At 38.4% G+C, this 17602-nt stretch overlaps 1 protein-coding gene across 7 annotated transcripts in view; it reads right to left on the bottom strand.

Annotated features, from left to right (window-relative positions):
• Positions 1-6753: 6753 nt before the first annotated feature.
• LOC149575791 (uncharacterized) overlaps positions 6754-17602 on the bottom strand; it is a 315107-nt gene continuing 304258 nt past the window's right edge. For all 7 annotated transcript variants that reach the window (XR_016360237.1, XR_016360238.1, XM_089815588.1 and 4 more), the window contains 2 exons: positions 7144-7223; positions 6754-6997 (listed from right to left, as the gene is read on the bottom strand). Coding sequence is in view for 5 of the 7 variants with exons in the window: in XM_089815588.1 (XP_089671714.1) it covers positions 6941-6997; positions 7144-7223 (137 nt within the window). In the remaining 2 variants the exon portion in view is untranslated. The remainder of the gene's footprint in view (positions 6998-7143; positions 7224-17602) is intronic.

Raw genomic sequence — 17602 nt, 5'->3', positions numbered from 1 at the left:
TTAATGTTACTACCTCCTATTTGAACCATGAATTTTTCTTTAGTTCATTTAGAGGAAAAAAAAGATGGGTGGAGATGTTCTCAAAACATGTATGGTGGGGATGGCCCCAAATGAGAACCATAGAGATAGCATACATGATTTGTTACAAATTTATAGTGGGTTGAGGGAGGATTTCCATTTTGAAAGAAAACCACTCTACAAAATGATAAAGTTAGCATATATATTTAAGGTTGTTACTGTTTAAATATTATTTTAAATGCTTTTCCCAAAATCTGAATTTTATTTTTGCCATCCCTCAAACCGCATCCATGTGTTGATTGGCAAATGGTAAAGTGAGTGACATTGATGGGATGCAAACTGAATTCATAAAATGGGGAGCGGAAATTATTGCACCTCATATAAAGGATATTTTCAACCGCGTTGCTTGAGAAGATTGGACTACTAGTGTGGTTATCCCACTTTTTAAGAGCAGCGATATCAACAACCCATCAAACTACTGCACTATTATGGTTAACCCACTTCTTGGAAAACATTTTGGGAGCATGATTGAATGTAGAATCAACAAATGGGTAGAAAATGAAGGTTAAAGAGAAAGAGGGCAAGTAGGTTTCAGATCCAAACACTCCACCATTGAGCATTGCATCACCCTTCGGCACATAATAGAGAAAAGTGTGAGACAGCTAGGGGGAAGAAGCTTATTGCTGTTTTGTTGACTTCAAGAAAGCCTTTGACACTCTACTTAGAGACAAGCTATGGAACAAAATGAAAGAATTAGGCATCCTAGATGAAGATAGAGCAGTGGTGCATAGATTATATGACAAAGTCAGAGCCAAAATTAGAACTAGTGACGGGATGTCCAAATGTTTTGGGAGTGACATTGGTGTCAAGCAGGGATGGCCTTTATCCCCTACCTTGTTCAGGCTATACATCGATAAACTAGGAAATTGGTTAGATAACACGGAGGGGGAGGGTGTTCAATTAGCAGGGTATGTGATGAAGCTTCTTTTGTATGCACATGACCTTATTTTGATAGCAAAAATGACTCAAGGATTAAGAGATCATTTAGGGACGTTGGAAATTTTTTGCCAAGAAGTTGGGATGTAGGTGAATATCTCCAAAACCGAAGTAATGATTTTCTCTCTAAAGAGAAAATCCTACATTCCTTTTTGAAGGTAGCTCATTGGAAATTATGAAAGAATACAAGTACCTTGGGATTAACTTTCATCATAAACTCAACAGGGAGACTTGTAGAGCGAAAAGGGGATTCAAGGTGGTTGGAAAGCTTCATTTCTGCTTCAGAATAGATGCAGGAGAGTGGAACTATGGAATTGGAAAGCTACAAGGACTCTCTTTGGTTTGATGGTCACACCAGTGGTTCTTTATGGCTACGAGGTGTGGGGGTGTAGCATGTCAAAATGTGGATGGAGGCAAATAGAGAGAATTCAAAAACACTTAATCACAAGCAATCTCAGAGTCAAATCTTCTGTTCCCTATGAAATTCTTTTGTCAGAAGCCGACACTTTTCCGATAGAGGCTTTAGTGTTAATTCGATTAATTAGCTACTTAAAAAGGACGGAAAACATGCATGACCATCGATGGCCAAAAATTGTGAAAGAAGAAACTCTTAACTGTAGGAAGAAAACATGGATGAAGCAAAACATTGAATGGATGGATAAATGGAACATCAAGGTGCAGGAGTGTCCAAATGATAATGCGGGCATAAAAGAGTTTGTTAGGGAAAAGTTTCAAAGTGCCGTGTGGAATAATAAAATTGGCAGAAAAAAGGCTTATTACATTAAAAAATTCAACCCAACCAGGGATCATGGCGAGAAAGCGTACCTTGGGGCTGCTATTAAAGGTAAGGCAAGTTGGCATTGGCTCAGTTGAGGACTAGATCCCATCACCTCAAATGTGAGACGAGTAGATGGAAGAGGCCCAAGGAGGTCTCGGAGGAGAGAATATGCATGTTTTGTAGGAGGGGAGCTATCGAAATAGAATGACATTTTCTATCCGAGTGCACAAATTACGATGACATCCGAACTTATTATGATTTCATACAAAAGGCGGTCAACATGCATAAGTTTGTTTGAGGTTGACAGGATCAAGCAAACAGTGGATTTATTGGTTAAGATCCATATCAGAAGATTGGAAATGGAAAGAAATATGATATCTACCCAGCACAAGCTGCAGAACCCATAGACTGCTGTGGTCTCGTAGACGTCATAAAAATCACATTTATTCATTCATTCATGTCTTGTTTAGATAAACATTTTGCCTCACAAAATGTATGTTACTGATAATAAAGAGCATATATCTCAAACTTCTTGGAACAAAGGTAAGATGGTTCATTATGATGCAGTATAGTTAATTTTGGTTCAGGCAAGGTACTTTCAGGATCAGAATAGTTCAATAAGGAACCCCAGTTTCAAACCGGTTCAATATAGTTCAATGGGTTCATGCTAGTTTGTGATAGCTCAAACCAGTGCATGCAGTTTTCCACAAGCTCAATAAGGTTGAGGTTCAAACTTCAAGTTTAGATTACAGGTTTGTCAGAGGGTTCAGAGCAGTTCATTTCGCGCTCAGTATGTTTCAACAATAATGAACAATATGAACGATAATGGGGTCAAGGGAATAATGAGAGAATTAAAGTATTCATTTGGAAATAATATCAAGTGTTTGGGAGCTTGTACATGGAATCAAGTCATCCCCATCTTATAGAGCTATGGAACCAAGTCCAAATATTAATATCTCATGAACTGTTTGACAGAATGCACTAAGGATACAGGGCTGAGTTTGATCCTTTAACGAGCTTAATTTGCATTCACAGGCTCATCATGTTGCCAATTTGTTCTTGGTCAAAATAAAGGATGCCATCAGCCATTATCGTTTGAACTCAAGTAATGAGCACATGGGAAAGGTGCATGTTGTTTGACCAGACACTGACACAAACAAGCCAGAAGCATCGCAGGTTGAGGTTTGAGTATCCTCGAGGGTAAAAGAAAATGGATTGGCATCACATTTGTGCCTATACTTCAAACGTGATAGGCATGGTACTGTATGTATGATCTTGCCCATGTAGTTAGCCCATGAAGTGCTTGACGCAAGGAAACTTTGACTGCTTAATGAAAAGTTATCACCATTTTTACCACCCGATCAGCTTTGATTGATTGTACCCGAAAAACAGAGATGCTATGTTGTTGGCTGCATCAGAAATGGGATGTAGACCAAAATCATGCATCTCGCAGGGTCTTTTCCAAACGTTTGTGATCTCTAATAATGGAGATGTAGTAAAAACAAAGGAGAAAAGAGAAGATCTCAACCTTTGTAAGCATTGGGTTTCTAAGATGTAAGTATGCGATCTGCATCAATTCAAGTGAATAGGTTGGCAAAGCATAGACAAAGTATGTGAATTGTTCGACAGAATGTCCAGGCCCGATGAGTATAGGGAAGCTGTCTCAGAAAGAGTGCATGATATGATAAGCAGATTTTTCAATCATATGGTGCTCCTCAAAGTCAAAATAGATCAAATACAATACCTTCTTCTAGAACTAGGAAATGCTCGTTTTCCCCTGCAATACCTATCAAAAGCATCTGAAGTGATGTCTATAAAGCCAAAAAGCTTGATGATGCTGCCCCTTTAAACATTGAAATTTGTTGATTAGAGTATTGGGAAAGGTTGAGTTTTTCGAATCAGAGGCAAGTGTATTTCCAAAATGCCCATGAATTGCTTGACAAAGGGGCGGTGTCACCATAACAATCAGTCAGCCGATGCAAAAGATCCAACAAGATGTCAACGCTAAATGACGACATCCAGATTTGTGGTGACAGTAGGGAAAGGAAATATTGTGGATGGTGAAACTGTCCATTGCGATGGCAGATCAAATACAGAGCCCGTGACTTTACTCCAAGTGGAATATTTCAAATCTAAGCTTCCTTCAACACAGTCGGGAATATTTAATTGCACAACATCAAATGGTGTTTCGATGCTAAAACATGTCCCATCCCACATAACAGGTCTGAACTTGAATCCATTTGGATGCCGAGGAACCATTCTTTATAATGTGTATCGTAATAGAAAGTTGACACAAAGCTAAAACGTGAGCCATCCCTTACAGGGCGAACCACAACCTTAGTACTGCATCAGGATTTGAAAGTGATAAATGAAATAATGGAGTCACTAATGATTCAGTACTCATATACGATGTTGTTTGACTACAAATAGCAAGAGCTCTAGTATGAACCCGCGAACATCACAGTTGTAGGAGTCAAGTGTTTCTTTCTGACTGAAGAAAAATGAAGTGGATAAACACCAAAATGCTGGCCTTGGTTCTATCGTATTCGAGTTCCAATAATACAAATCCCTCCCTATCTGTGTAGAAGAACGTTATTTTATGGCAATCCTGAAAACCTCTACAGAAACTATGAGATTTAATGTAATGGACACCCTTGGATGTCCCAACTAACTAAACCAAATTGCTGAAAGGAATTATGTCAAACAGTTTGCATTCAACTTCTTAAAACCCCTTATAACTCTGAAAATCAAACGTTTATTTGTTTGTTGTGTTTCGTGCATGGAATTGGTATCATACAACATAAACAAGAAAGAAACTACAATAATATGCAAAGTGGAAATGAACTGCTGTTAATAAAATGTTATTTTCAGAATTCATAAAACCAAATACATGGCAGATTTATCAACTCACTAATTACTTCAGCAATATTGTCATAATACTCCAGCCCATGCTTACAAACTTGCTGCTACAATACTTTGTCCTCCAATCAGTCCACTACCTTCATAATACCATTCCCTTCAAGCGGCATAAGCGTCGGACAAGTAGTGAAGAAGATATGAGCAAAATATCAAATCTGCCTGTAGCCGGAAATGCCACTAAACTGCCTGATAATGAAGCCAATAAGAAAGAATTCCAAAGGCCAAACCCCAAGGGAATGACGTCTAGAATGTTACAAGAGAGGATAGACATCCTCAAATGCCAAGAACAAAGCTGCAACTCACACACCAATTTCTTCTCATATTCAACCTGTCTAATGAAGCTACAAATGCTTCCTTTTATTCTATTCCCACGGGTCCGCTCAACTCATATGGGCAATGTGGGATAAAGATGTGTAATATAAAACATATATTAAAATACCCCTTATGTCTCCCTTGGGTACACATCACCATAAAATAAATATTAAAGTAACACTTTAATATTTTACAATTATATTAGACGTTACTTTAATAAAACTTCAGGCATTAAAATGTATTAGCAATCGGACTCCGAATAATGCGAGTGATAGCTCATCGGAAAGCTCTCACCGAGGAGTATCGAATCCAATCACCAAAATTGACCTGCACTGTGTCCTGCCGACTTACTAAAAATAGTAAGTATGCCTGAAACTGAGTAAATCAACTTCGTTTTGGCCCAAACTGGAAATGACTAGGTCAAAACACTCCAAGATCCCATTAAACCCTTCGTTAGCCCTCGGGACCATGTAGAACAAGGCTAACGCACACACACTTGGTCAACTGCTAAAATGGGGACATTACATTTAATATTTGACAGTTGCTAAAACTAAAAGCCTAAAGGTAACCTTTTCGACAGTAATGCAACAGTTTCAAACTTTTCCAATTCAGAATAAAGAAACCATATTATTGGGTAATATCCAAAATTGGTGCAGATCTCCTGGAATTTTATTATGCTTATATTCTTTTCAGGATGATTGTTATCTCAAAATTATGTGTCAGTTAGTGTTTACTGACACTTGTCTTCAAAGGAGAGGCCAATAACCCATTAGAATTCTTCACTTCCTATAAAATGAGGCTCACAAAACTAAATAATATATCTCATCAGCCTTAGTTTTAGATTCAAAAAGATTAATCAACCTTTCATTTTCATGAAGGAAGAAACTGATGAGAGGAGAGAATAAATATGCAACAGTAAGTCAAAACGAGGGTTCCATGTCTTTCCAAAGGTCTTTTGTGCTACAGGAGGAAGGGATATTGGTTTTGATTTCATTGTAATGAAGAGAGGGAGAGCCAAATATTTTTAATTTCAAATTTTAATTTATGAGTGCAGAGGCAATAGGATCCGTAGTATCTTTTTGTATGTTCGGAGAAGGGAAATTTTTGTATAAGGTCTTTGAGTCTGGACGCTTGTTTTCCGATTGAGATTAATCTGGGAATCAATTCAGTTTTCTCTGAATGTTATTCTGTCTCATTTGATCATGAATGTGTTTATCTCTCGGTCTTTGAGCCCTGGTTATTCGTGTACTTGGAAGAATTGACACACCTTTCTCTCTTTGTTTTCTCTATAATGTAAAGGTCGGATAAATGGTCTTTGTGCCATTTATTGTTTGTTTTCAGTTGTTTAGTTCTTTTGCATCTATCCCATGTTTATGGGTAGATGTCTGTGTGCCTTATTTACTTTCAGGTTAGAAGCATCTCCATAAGTAGTTTTGTGAATTCATTGGAAATCTCACACGGGGAGCTGTACTCAGGACAATTCAGAGGGGAGATAATTATTGTATATCTTATCCAACTGTTAGTTGCATTTGTACTTCTATTTGGGCATTGTAAGTCATTGTGTGTTAATCTTTTTGAAGTGCAAATCTGTTCACTAAGAGAAGGGTTCACTCATGGATTGTTTAGGAGAACAATTACAAGAATTTTCCAGCCAAACAATAGAACTGATGAATTGCATCTCAAATAACCAACATATTTGTTCCCTTGAACTGTGCAATAGAAGAACTCTATGGATAGCATTTTACTTTGATTTGATACCATTTTGCAATTGATGTTATACATTTCAGTTATTTTCTAAAAGCAAATAACACAATTTAAAGACAGTTATTTGTTGATTTTTGTTGTTCATATATTTACAGAGTGATAACAGACAACAGGTAGATTTTGGACTTCAAACTTTAAAACAATTCAATTCAATTACATGAGCCCAAAACCTTGTGAATTGTTGATCGCTGTCAATAATCTCTCCTTAAGCTGTAAAATAGGACATTATTTATGCATATGTTTCAGTATTATTCAAAGGATGGGAAAGATAAACAAAGGACTGTATAGACTAATTCGACCTTGATAGACATTAAAAGAGATCCTTAAATATACATTTCTTTAAAATTTAAACATACCTTTTCTTTATTTTGATACTCAGGAAGCAGCAGATGATTGAAACAAGTATGAGCAGTGGGTAACCTTTCAGAATCTGAACCTGAAATTCTCATTATCAAAAAGATAGTCAGAAGCAGAAGGGTATGCTTGATAAACTAGATCCACTGCAGGTTTACTTTCATCTGAATCTCCTCAAAACCAAAATTAGTCCTTTTAACAGAAAAAGTTTTCCAGCAATAATGAAAATTCAGTAGATTCATGAGAAGTGGACTCATTTAGATGATCCAGGTTTCTAGCAGAGAACGTCCATGTCAAGCTTTCAAATGAAAGAAATCACATTAATGTGTCCACAGATGACAAGTGAGTAGTCAATGGGACTATCAATACATAATGTAAAATATTAGAAAGGAACTTAAAGAGTATCCAAGACAAATACAAAAAGAAATACCATCTTATAGTAAACAAGAGGACACAGATGCATCATGTTCCTGCAACAATATTTTTATATTGAAGTTGAAATTTTTGTAAATTGTAGCAATACTATGAGAATCTTGAAGTCGTAAAGTGTAAAGCATAAGTTTAAGTTCTTTGAATAATAATTGTAGTAATAATATAATAATTATTTCGACAAACAGTAATGAGAAAAGTACCTTGAATCATTTACATTTAAATGTTAAAACATAAAATATTTTCCTTACTAAGTAAACAAAATATGCATTGTATCTAAATCCCCTCAATTAGAAATATTTATAACATATTATGTAGTTAAACAATATTGTAACAAAAATCTATAACATATTGCTTAGCAAGTCAGAAGCCCCATTGAAAAAGCAGCTAGGGGTTCGATTCTTGCCCACCCATAGTTGAAAATAGCAAGAATGATGGTCAAGAATGGTTAGAGGTAAAATGACATTCATAGGCACATGATATTGGTATTGGCGTAGATGTAGTTTATGGCGCTTCACTAGCAATTACTATTGGGCATTGCTGACAAAAGGTTGACACATATACCTGAGCAGAGATATTGACATGATAAAAATGCATGCATAGATTCACAAAGACATGTTGGGATATCGTGTCATCGTGGAGGAAGTGGTTTGGGAGACATAAGGGAAATAAATGAAAAGATAAGGGGTTCTAGATGATGAATAGGGGAGATATAAGGAGATTCATTAATCTAATTGATGGAGAGAAAAGGGTCATAGAGGGATATGGAGTCGAGGAGAGATAAGGAGATACTAAGTTAACCAGAGCGATAAGGAGGAGAATGTAATATTAACATGAAACAAATCTAGGTGATAATGTGTTAGCACTTGCCCCTACAACCATGGGGATGGGGTCCCCCAATGTGAACTCATTGATTCATAACAGAGGGATTGACTCGTAAAAAAACTTATTATCATATTCATTATTAATAATGTCTATTATTATTTAAACTAATTATTCTTCTATTTATTATTAATCTAGTATTATAGTAATACTATTAATTATTCAACTAAATATTTGTTAACTAGCCAAATATATGATGTAACCCTTAACTCTTCAAAGAATAAATCAAAAAATCACAACACAGAAGTTTCAAAATGCCATAATCTTTTATTATACTCTCGCAACTCTACTCTGCCTATCCATGAGATAAAACACCTACTTATTACAATTCCGAAAATTACCATATTTGGTAGTTTTTCGGGAAAAACGATTTTTTTTCCATTTTTGGTAATTTTTAAAACCCATCCTACGAATCCCATTTTTTCCCAAGAAAATCCCCTAAGGCAAGATGAATTGCCAACTAATCAACGGAATCAAAAAAACTGATTTCGGATTTATTACAAAAACAACTTTCTAAAAAAATTGGAAAAACACAAAAAGCCAATTTCGGAGGTCAAATGATATTTCAGGCTCCCGAAAAAATGTTGAAATGGCCACCTATCAAGCCGAGCTCAATTGGCTATCCAAATAACTCCTCATGCAACTGCCTATAAAATTTCAGCAAAACCCACATCCGAGCAAAAAGTTATGACCCCCGAAAGTAAATTTTGACCAAAACCCACATTTGAGTCAATAGCCTTGACCCCTGGATGCCCCTGCATCATTCTCCCCTACTTGAAAAGAACGCAGCTCTTGCAAGTTCTGGTCCTCACACTGCTTCCATTTAGGTTCATCTAGCTTCTGCAAATCCCATTCTGTAATCCAGGTGCTATTTGTCAGTGCCAACCCTTCCCACTGCACGAGATATCTGTTGTAGTCACCCTGGCAAGTCTAAACAGTCTTCTTGTCTAGAATCTGTGCAAATTTTTCCCTCATGGTGTGTGTCCAGTCTACCACATCCTCCATTTCAACAAAGGCACCATCACCATGGAAAGTATATAAATCAGAAATATTAAATATTGGAGCTATATCAAGACCATTGGAGCTCTACCTCATAGCCATTATCATTAATCTTCTTCAAAATCTTGTAGGGCCCAATCTTCTTATATTTCAATTTATGATAAGTCCCGGTAGGAAACCTTTCCTTTCTGAGATAAACCATCACTAGATCACCTGCACTAAAAACCTGATACCTTCGAGTAGCATCTGTGGAAGCTTTGTACCGCTCATTGCTGTCCTGCAACTTTTGTCTCACATCTTCCTGCAACTGGTAGAGCTGCTTTGCAAAGGCTTCTCCATCATCACTTACTCTATCACCCAAGGGAAGCTGCACCAAATCGAGAACACCTTGAGGATTACGACCATAAACAACCTAAAATGGTGACTTACCAATTGACTTGTTCACTGAGCTGTTATAAGCAAATTCAGCCTGGGGCAATGCCAAATCCCATTGTTTGGGCTTCTCTCCAACAATACATTGCAACAGATTACCCAAACTGCGATTGATAACTTCTGTCTGTCCATTAGGTTGTGGATGGTAAGCACTATTGAACTGTAACTTTGTTCCTATCTTCTTCCATAAGCTCCTCCAGAAATGACTCAAGAACTTAGTATCTCAATCAAAGGTGATCGTTTTTGGAGCCCCAAGCAATCTCACTATTTCAGAAAAAAATAACTCAGCCACCCTAGTAGCATCATTGGTTTTCTTACAAGCAATGAAATGAGCCATTTTTGAGAATCTATCCACAACTACAAAGATAGAGTCATTACCTCGTTGTGTATGTGGCAATCCCAATACAAAATCCATACTCAAGTCTATCCACGGTCCTACTAGTACTGGTAATGGCATGAACAATCCAGTGTTTTGAGAGTGCCCTTTGGCTACTTGACAAATTCAACACCTTTCCACAAACCTAGTGATATCTCACTTCATCTTTGGCCAATAGTACTTATCTACCACCAAAGCTATTGTCTTATCCTTCCCAAAAAGCCCAGCCATACCACTGCTATGAAATTCTCTAATAATATTTTCCGCATTGAGTCTACATGAACACACAACTGCTTCCCCTTAAATAAGTAACCATATTGCATTAGATACTCACCTTGAATAGTGTCTGCATACCTTGGTACTGGATTCTTTAACTGATCAACAACTTCCCAAAAATCACTATCAGATTCATACAAGCCTTTGATGGCATCGAAGCCAACCACCTCTGTTTCCATGATGGTCAGTAGAACAACTCACCTGCTCAAGGCATTTGCAACTTGATTCTGTTTCCCTGATTTATGCTTTAGAACAAAGGTAAATTCCTGTAGGAAAGAGACCCACTTTGCATGTCTAGTGTTCAATTTATTTTGTGTTCAAGTATTTCAGAGCAAAATGGTCCGTAAACAACACAAATTCTTTGGCTACTAAATAATGCTTCCAATGCCTCAAAGCTTGCACAATTGCATGGAATTCCATATCATATGTAGAATATTTCTTTCGCACATCATTCAATTTTTCACTAAAAAAGGCAATGGGCTTACCTTCTTGGCTGAGTACAGCACCAATGCCCACATGTGAGGCATCACAGTCCACTTCAAACACTTTATCAAAATTTGGTAGGGCTAATATTGGAGCTTCAGTGACTTTCTTCTTTAGGTATTGGAAACTCTCTTCAACCTCTTTGGTCCATGAAAACTCTCGACCCTTAGTGCAGTCTGTCACAGGTGTTACAATGCTGCTGAAATTATGAATGAACTTTCTATAGAAAGTAGCCAAGCCATGAAAGCTTCTCACCTTGGTGATACTACGTGGACTACCCATTCAAGAATGGCCCGAACTTTCTCTGGATCCATCTTGACACCATTTGCAGAAATGACAAACCCTAGAAAAACCAAACTTGCTTGCATGAACCTACACTTCTTCAAATTAGCTGTAGTAATCTTGACTAATTTTAATGGCAGAGTTCTGAAACTGTAACTGATAATTTTGTCAAACACATGTCAAGAAGTCTAGCTTGGTACAATTAATACTTAGCATTGTTGTAAAAGTTACTAGCAGAAAATGATATACTGGAGATTGCTAAACAACCAAGAATTTGAATCTTTTCATCAGGTTTCTAAATGGTCACCAATACATTAATATTGCAACAAGAGTAATAAAATTGCCAATCTGGTAACTGAATACTTAACTTCTGAGAACATTTCCAATGAGTAATGCAATATTAGAAAGATTTGACAAAGATGTACATACAGTCAAGCTGGAGAATATCTCAATGGCAGACTGGTTCCACCTCACTTCTTCCCATACTCTGACCTGTCACCAAGAACGTCTACTCCCTAACATCTTCAAAAAACCCAACTGTATAGTAAGTTGGCGGCTAGAAGTATATCAAACTTCACATGTTTATAGACAAAAAGAATGGGTTGATATGGAGTGATCCTTAGTCAATCCTTTTTCTATGTGCATTTCATACAAGCGTAACCTGCATCTCCTCTTGTATCATAGACAGTATTTGCTCACTCCCATGCAAGGATAATGCAGCTGAAATCCTTTGGTTTTGCTCCACACATACACTTAGTCAACACTCTTGGTTTTCCGTCTAACTTGCTACCGACTACGATATGGTCTCAAAACCATGGGAAGTATAGTGCTGAAGGCAGGAGTCGGCTTTTACTTGTGGAGAGTATAACTCAAACTGCAATGTCTGAAGCTTTCATGAATAGTGTCGAGCTCACCCCGTCGTCCTTAGCCCATGCTTTCTTTGGTGGTCATGTCCTTTGTATCCTACTAGAAATGACAGCTCCAACACCTCCCAAAAGTTTGACGTGGGTTTGCTTGGGTTTATGATCCCTCACTGAACACTCCAGCTAGTGATTTCAACTCGTCCATACAATGTCCATAGAAGGTATGTAGACTTCAAGAATGTTAACTTCTTCCACCTATGGCCATAAGCTTGACATTTCTTTCTGCCGACTACCCAATGGTGAATCTAGTGGACTCTAAATGCCTTATTTTAATCCATTGTAGAAATAATAGAATACATTTACTTATAGTTCAACTCAACTTGTCGATTTTTGCCTGATATTGATAACCTTTTTCTAGAGGAAGGATGGGGGTGATGTTCAATTTTCCTCACAACTCGAGGGTTTCATCCTTAGAGTTTGCCTAGTAACTTCAAAGCAACCAAAATTCTAGAATATTTGAGTTCATAAATTCTTGTGTGTAAATCCCAATGCAAGTTGCTTTTATAACCTCAAAGTGAGGGAAAAACAATGAAATAAGGAATGTGGGATAAAACACAAATTTGTTCTATAGTCACTTAAGTCACTTTATAAGGTAAATGACTTTATAACATAAAGTAACTTTATCTACACACTTTAATAAAATAACTGAAGTACATAAGATAATATCTCCGATGTGACTGGTAGGCATCCTGATAGCTAATGCCGTTAATCTATCCGGATATGGAGATAGATTAACTTGGCGCCAAAACACTAGTGCAGAGAAGGGGACATAACAGTCCTCCCTTCCCAGGTTGCTTGCCCTCAAGCAATCTCAATGCTGGGTGCTGCAGAATAGACTCACCTTCCTAGGTGGCGTCCTCATATGGTAAGTCTTTCCAACGAACCAGATATTCCCTAACAGTCCTGTTACGCAGCTTCCTTTCCCTAGTTTCAATAACCTCTTCCGACACCAAAATAAGTTTACCCCCCTCATCAAGCAAGGTGAAACTCTCTGAAGGCACAATTTGATAGCCAACAACCTTCTTGAGGTAGGAGACATGAAATACGTTGAGGATTCGGCTGTCACCTGGAAAATACGACTCATAAGCAACCTCTCCCACCCTCTTGGTGATGCAGTAAGGTTTGTAAAATCTGGGCTTAAGTTTCTCTGATCCACTTTTCTTCAAGGAGCTCTGTCTATATGGCTGTAGATGAAGAAAAACCCTATCACCCAGCTCAAAACTCCACTTAGTACGATGCCGGTCAGCATATAACTTCTGTTGGTTCTGCGCCTATTGAATATTATCCCTGAGAGCTCTGAGGATGTCCTGCTGATTCGAAATCCAGTCTTTGGCCACTAGCGCCCTGCTGTCCTCTAAGGCTAAATTAATAAAAAAGAGAGGCTCGTAACCATAAAGGGTGCGGAAAAGAGTCATCCGAATAGACATATGATAAGTGGAGTTATAGCAATACTCCCCCAAATATAACCACTTAGCCCATGCTCTTTGCTGACCTGCGATGTGATTTCTCAAGTACCTTTCCACCCATTTATTTACTATTTCGGTTTGACCATCTATCTATGGGTGATAGCTAAAGCTGGGAGTTAACTCTGTACCTGTCAATCTAAAAATCTCCTACCAAAAGGTGTTGAGAAACCTACTGTCCCTGTCACTCACAATAGTCCTGGGTAATCCATGGAAACAAAAAACCTTTCGGAAGAACAACTCAGCCACTTGAGAGGCTGACCAATCTGCGACAATCGCGAATAAGTGCGTGAACTTAGTTTGTCTACTACCACAAAAATGCAATCTTTTCCCTGGACCCTAGGCAGCCCTGTGATAAAATCCATGGAGATATTCTCCCACCTTTGAGCTAGAATAGGGAGAGGCTGAAGTAAACCTGCACGAAAGCTTTGTTCAGACTTGTTTTGCTGACACATCTGGCACTCTTTAACATGCTGCAATACATCGTCCTTTAGCCCCTTCCAAGAGAATCTCTCCCTAATTTGCCTGTAGGTTTTGAAAAAACCTGGGTGCCTTGCTGATGGTGCATCGTGTATGGTGTGCACAATATCCCCCTTCAGTTTAGATTCGGGTATTACGTAGATTCTATTTTTGTAATATATAACACCATTCATTACCTTGTACCACTCATCCTGAAGTATACCATCCATAATTTGACAAGCGTGAGCACTTTTTAGAATACTCTACTAATAGCTAGGATCTCCAATCTGCTGAAATCTCGGACATGGCACAACACTCTAGCACTGGGGGTCTTTGGGAAGAGCATCAACAACTATATTATTTTTCCCTTTGATGTACTGAATGTCAAAATCGTAAGCTTGGATCTTGCTGACTCATTTCTGTTGTCTTTCATTCAATTCCTTCTATTCCAGGAAGTAGTGTAAGCTGTTATGATTGGTCTTCACTGTAAATTTACTTTCCACCAAGTACTGCCTGAATTTGGCTAAGGCATGCATTATGGCTAACATCTCTTTATCATAAGTAGAATATAGTAATTCACTACCCCTAAATTTCCTGCACTCAAATGCTATGGGATGACGATCCTGCATCAATATTGCCCCTATTCCGCTTCTAGAAGCATCATACTCCAAAAGAAAGGGTCTAGAAAAATTAGGAAGTTTTATTATTGGACATGTACTCATCACCTATTTCAGTTTATCAAAGGCTCCCTCTGAATCCTCTATCCACCTAAATGCCCCTTTCCATGTCAGATCGGTATGGGGTGCTACTACCTGGTAAAAATCTTTGGTGAATTGCCGGTAATAGGAACAAAGACCAAGGAAACCCCACAACTCAGATACATCTCTCGATAGTGGCCAATCCAGGATTGCCTGTATCTTCTCTTGATGTACTTTAACCCCCTCAACACCAATCACATGACCCAAATAGAGAATCTCGGTTAACCCAAATTCGCATTTAGACTCTTTTGCGAATAAAAAATTGTTCCTCAATGAGACTAAGGCCCTCATCCAAGTGCTGCAAATGTTCTTCCCAAGTTCTGCTAAAGATTAATATGTCATCAAAGAAAACCACCACACTCTTACTTCGCTGTTTTTTGAAAATATGGTTCATGCATGATTGGAAAGTGGCTAGTGCGTTAGTGAGCCCAAATGGCATCACCAAGAACTTGTAGTGTCCGTAGTGGCATCTGAAAGCTGTCTTATGCACATCCTCCTCTCGGACTTGTATTTGGTGGTATCCTAATTGAAGATCTATCTTGAAAAAATAAACAGCCCCATGAAGCTCATCCAATAACTCATCAATGCGGGGAATCGGATACTTGTTTTTAATGGTCCTCTTGTTCAGAGCGCGGTAATCTATACACATCCGAAGGGTGCCGTCCTTCTTAACCAACACCACTGAAGAGGCAAAGGAGCTAGAACTGAATTTGATATGTCCCATATTTAGAAGTTCCTTGATCTTCTTCTCTATCTCTTTCTTATAGTGCCTGGGGTGATGATAAGGAGTGGTAATGATGGGTTTGGCACCCTCCTCTAGCTTAATGATATGCTCAAATCCTCTGTCTGGTGGAATTCCCAGAGGTATATCCTCAAACACCCTCCTGTGCTTGTTTAGGACTGTCTAAATGTCACAATGGTACTGCTGTCCTGCATCCTGTGTCTCCTTGGAAGAGATGAAACACTGTATTGCCCATTCTATATCATCGTGCCTCAAAATAGCTTCCATCCTGTGAGCTATTATCAACCTAGGTCCATTATCTGGTATAGCTTTTAGGACTACTAACCAATCACCCTGTGAGAATTCCAACTACATGGTCTCATGATCAAAAGTATACCTGCGGAGAGTCCTTAACCACTATCTACCCAGAATGGCATCCAAACCATCCAAATCAACAACATAGAAATCAGTCTCCAAAAGATAATCATCAAACTGTATTTGAAGACTGACTACTTTCTTTGTACATCTCAAAACCTCACCGCCTGCTACCTTCACCTCAAACTTAGGTATGTCAACTGTTTGCATACCTCTCCTAGATACCATCTGTGTACTAATGAAATTATGGGAGGCTCCTATATCCAAAAGGCAAACAATGCGCTGACCCTTAACCACACCCTTCACTCTAAACGGATGACAATCACTAAAAAAAGTGGCTATAACCGGGGGCTATTCCATAATGGTGAGCTATTATCAACCTAGGTCCATTCTCTGGTATAGCTTTTAGGACTACTAACCAATCACCCTGTGAGAATTCCAACTACATGGTCTCATGATCAAAAGTGTACCTGCGAAGAGTCCTTAACCACTATCTACCCAGAATGGCATCCAAGCCATCCAAATCAACAACATAGAAATCAGTCTCCAAAAGATAATCATCAAATTGTATTTGAAGACAGACTACTTTCTCTGTACATCTCAAAACCTCACTGCCTGCTACCTTCACCTCAAACTCAAGTATGTCAATTGTTTGCATACCTCTCCTAGATACCATCCGTGTACTAATGAAATTATGGGAGGCTCCTATATCCAAAAGGAAAACAATGCGCTGACCCTTAACCACACCCTTCACTCTAAAAGGATGACAATCACTAAAAAGAGTGGCTATAACCGGGGGCTATTCCATAATGGCCTTCTTCTTTTTATCTTTAAGGGGCTGCTCAACTTCTTCTTCCTCACTGTCCTCAACATCTTCACCTTCCTGTTGCTCCCCTTCATCCTCGGAAAGAACCTCAACATAGTGAATCTTGCCTTTACTAAGGCATCTATGATTAGAGGTCCAAGGTTCCTTGCAAGTGAAACACAATTTCTTCCTCCTGAGTTCATAACGAGTTTCAAAATCCAATTTGGGAGGATTTGGTTTTTGCTGGTTTTTGTTTCCTTGGCTTGAAGTAGATCCTCTATAAGGTTTCTTTAGGGGCTGTAATATCGATGAAGGTGAATCCAAATAATGGGTGATCTTAATCGTGTCATCCACAGTTTTCGGTTTAAGTACCTTAACCAAACTGAGCCAAATCCTTGTAATAGACTTCAATATCATTCCTGTTAAAGCGAGTAATCAGCTTGGAGCTGAAAATCTCATATGAAGTTATGAGGCCATGATCCTGGGTGACTAATCCATGATGCCACCAATCATATGCTGCTCCCTCAAGGTGCATTGTCACAAATCTGATGGCTTCCGCTTCAGCCACGGGCTTAAGTGTCAAATAGGTATCAAGCTTGTGAATCCAAGCTCTAACGGAAGTCTAACCACTGCAATCAAAGGTGGGGAGAGTTAGTTTGTTCATAGCATGTTTTAGGTCCTTGTTAGGTGCTCTTGGTCTCTCTTTTTTGATTTAAATACTGGACAAAGGTCAGATTTTGTTTAATGGGGTCCAAAAACAAATCCCATTCATCAAACATTGCCATAACATTGTTCCGT

The sequence above is a fragment of the Cupressus sempervirens genome, chromosome 2 (assembly GCF_028749045.1).
Source record: "Cupressus sempervirens isolate cs-2001-9-10 chromosome 2, ASM2874904v1, whole genome shotgun sequence".
NCBI classification, from domain to species: domain Eukaryota; kingdom Viridiplantae; phylum Streptophyta; class Pinopsida; order Cupressales; family Cupressaceae; genus Cupressus; species Cupressus sempervirens.
The sequence above is the reverse complement of the archived record's forward strand: the minus strand, read 5'-3'. Positions and strand labels throughout refer to the sequence as shown.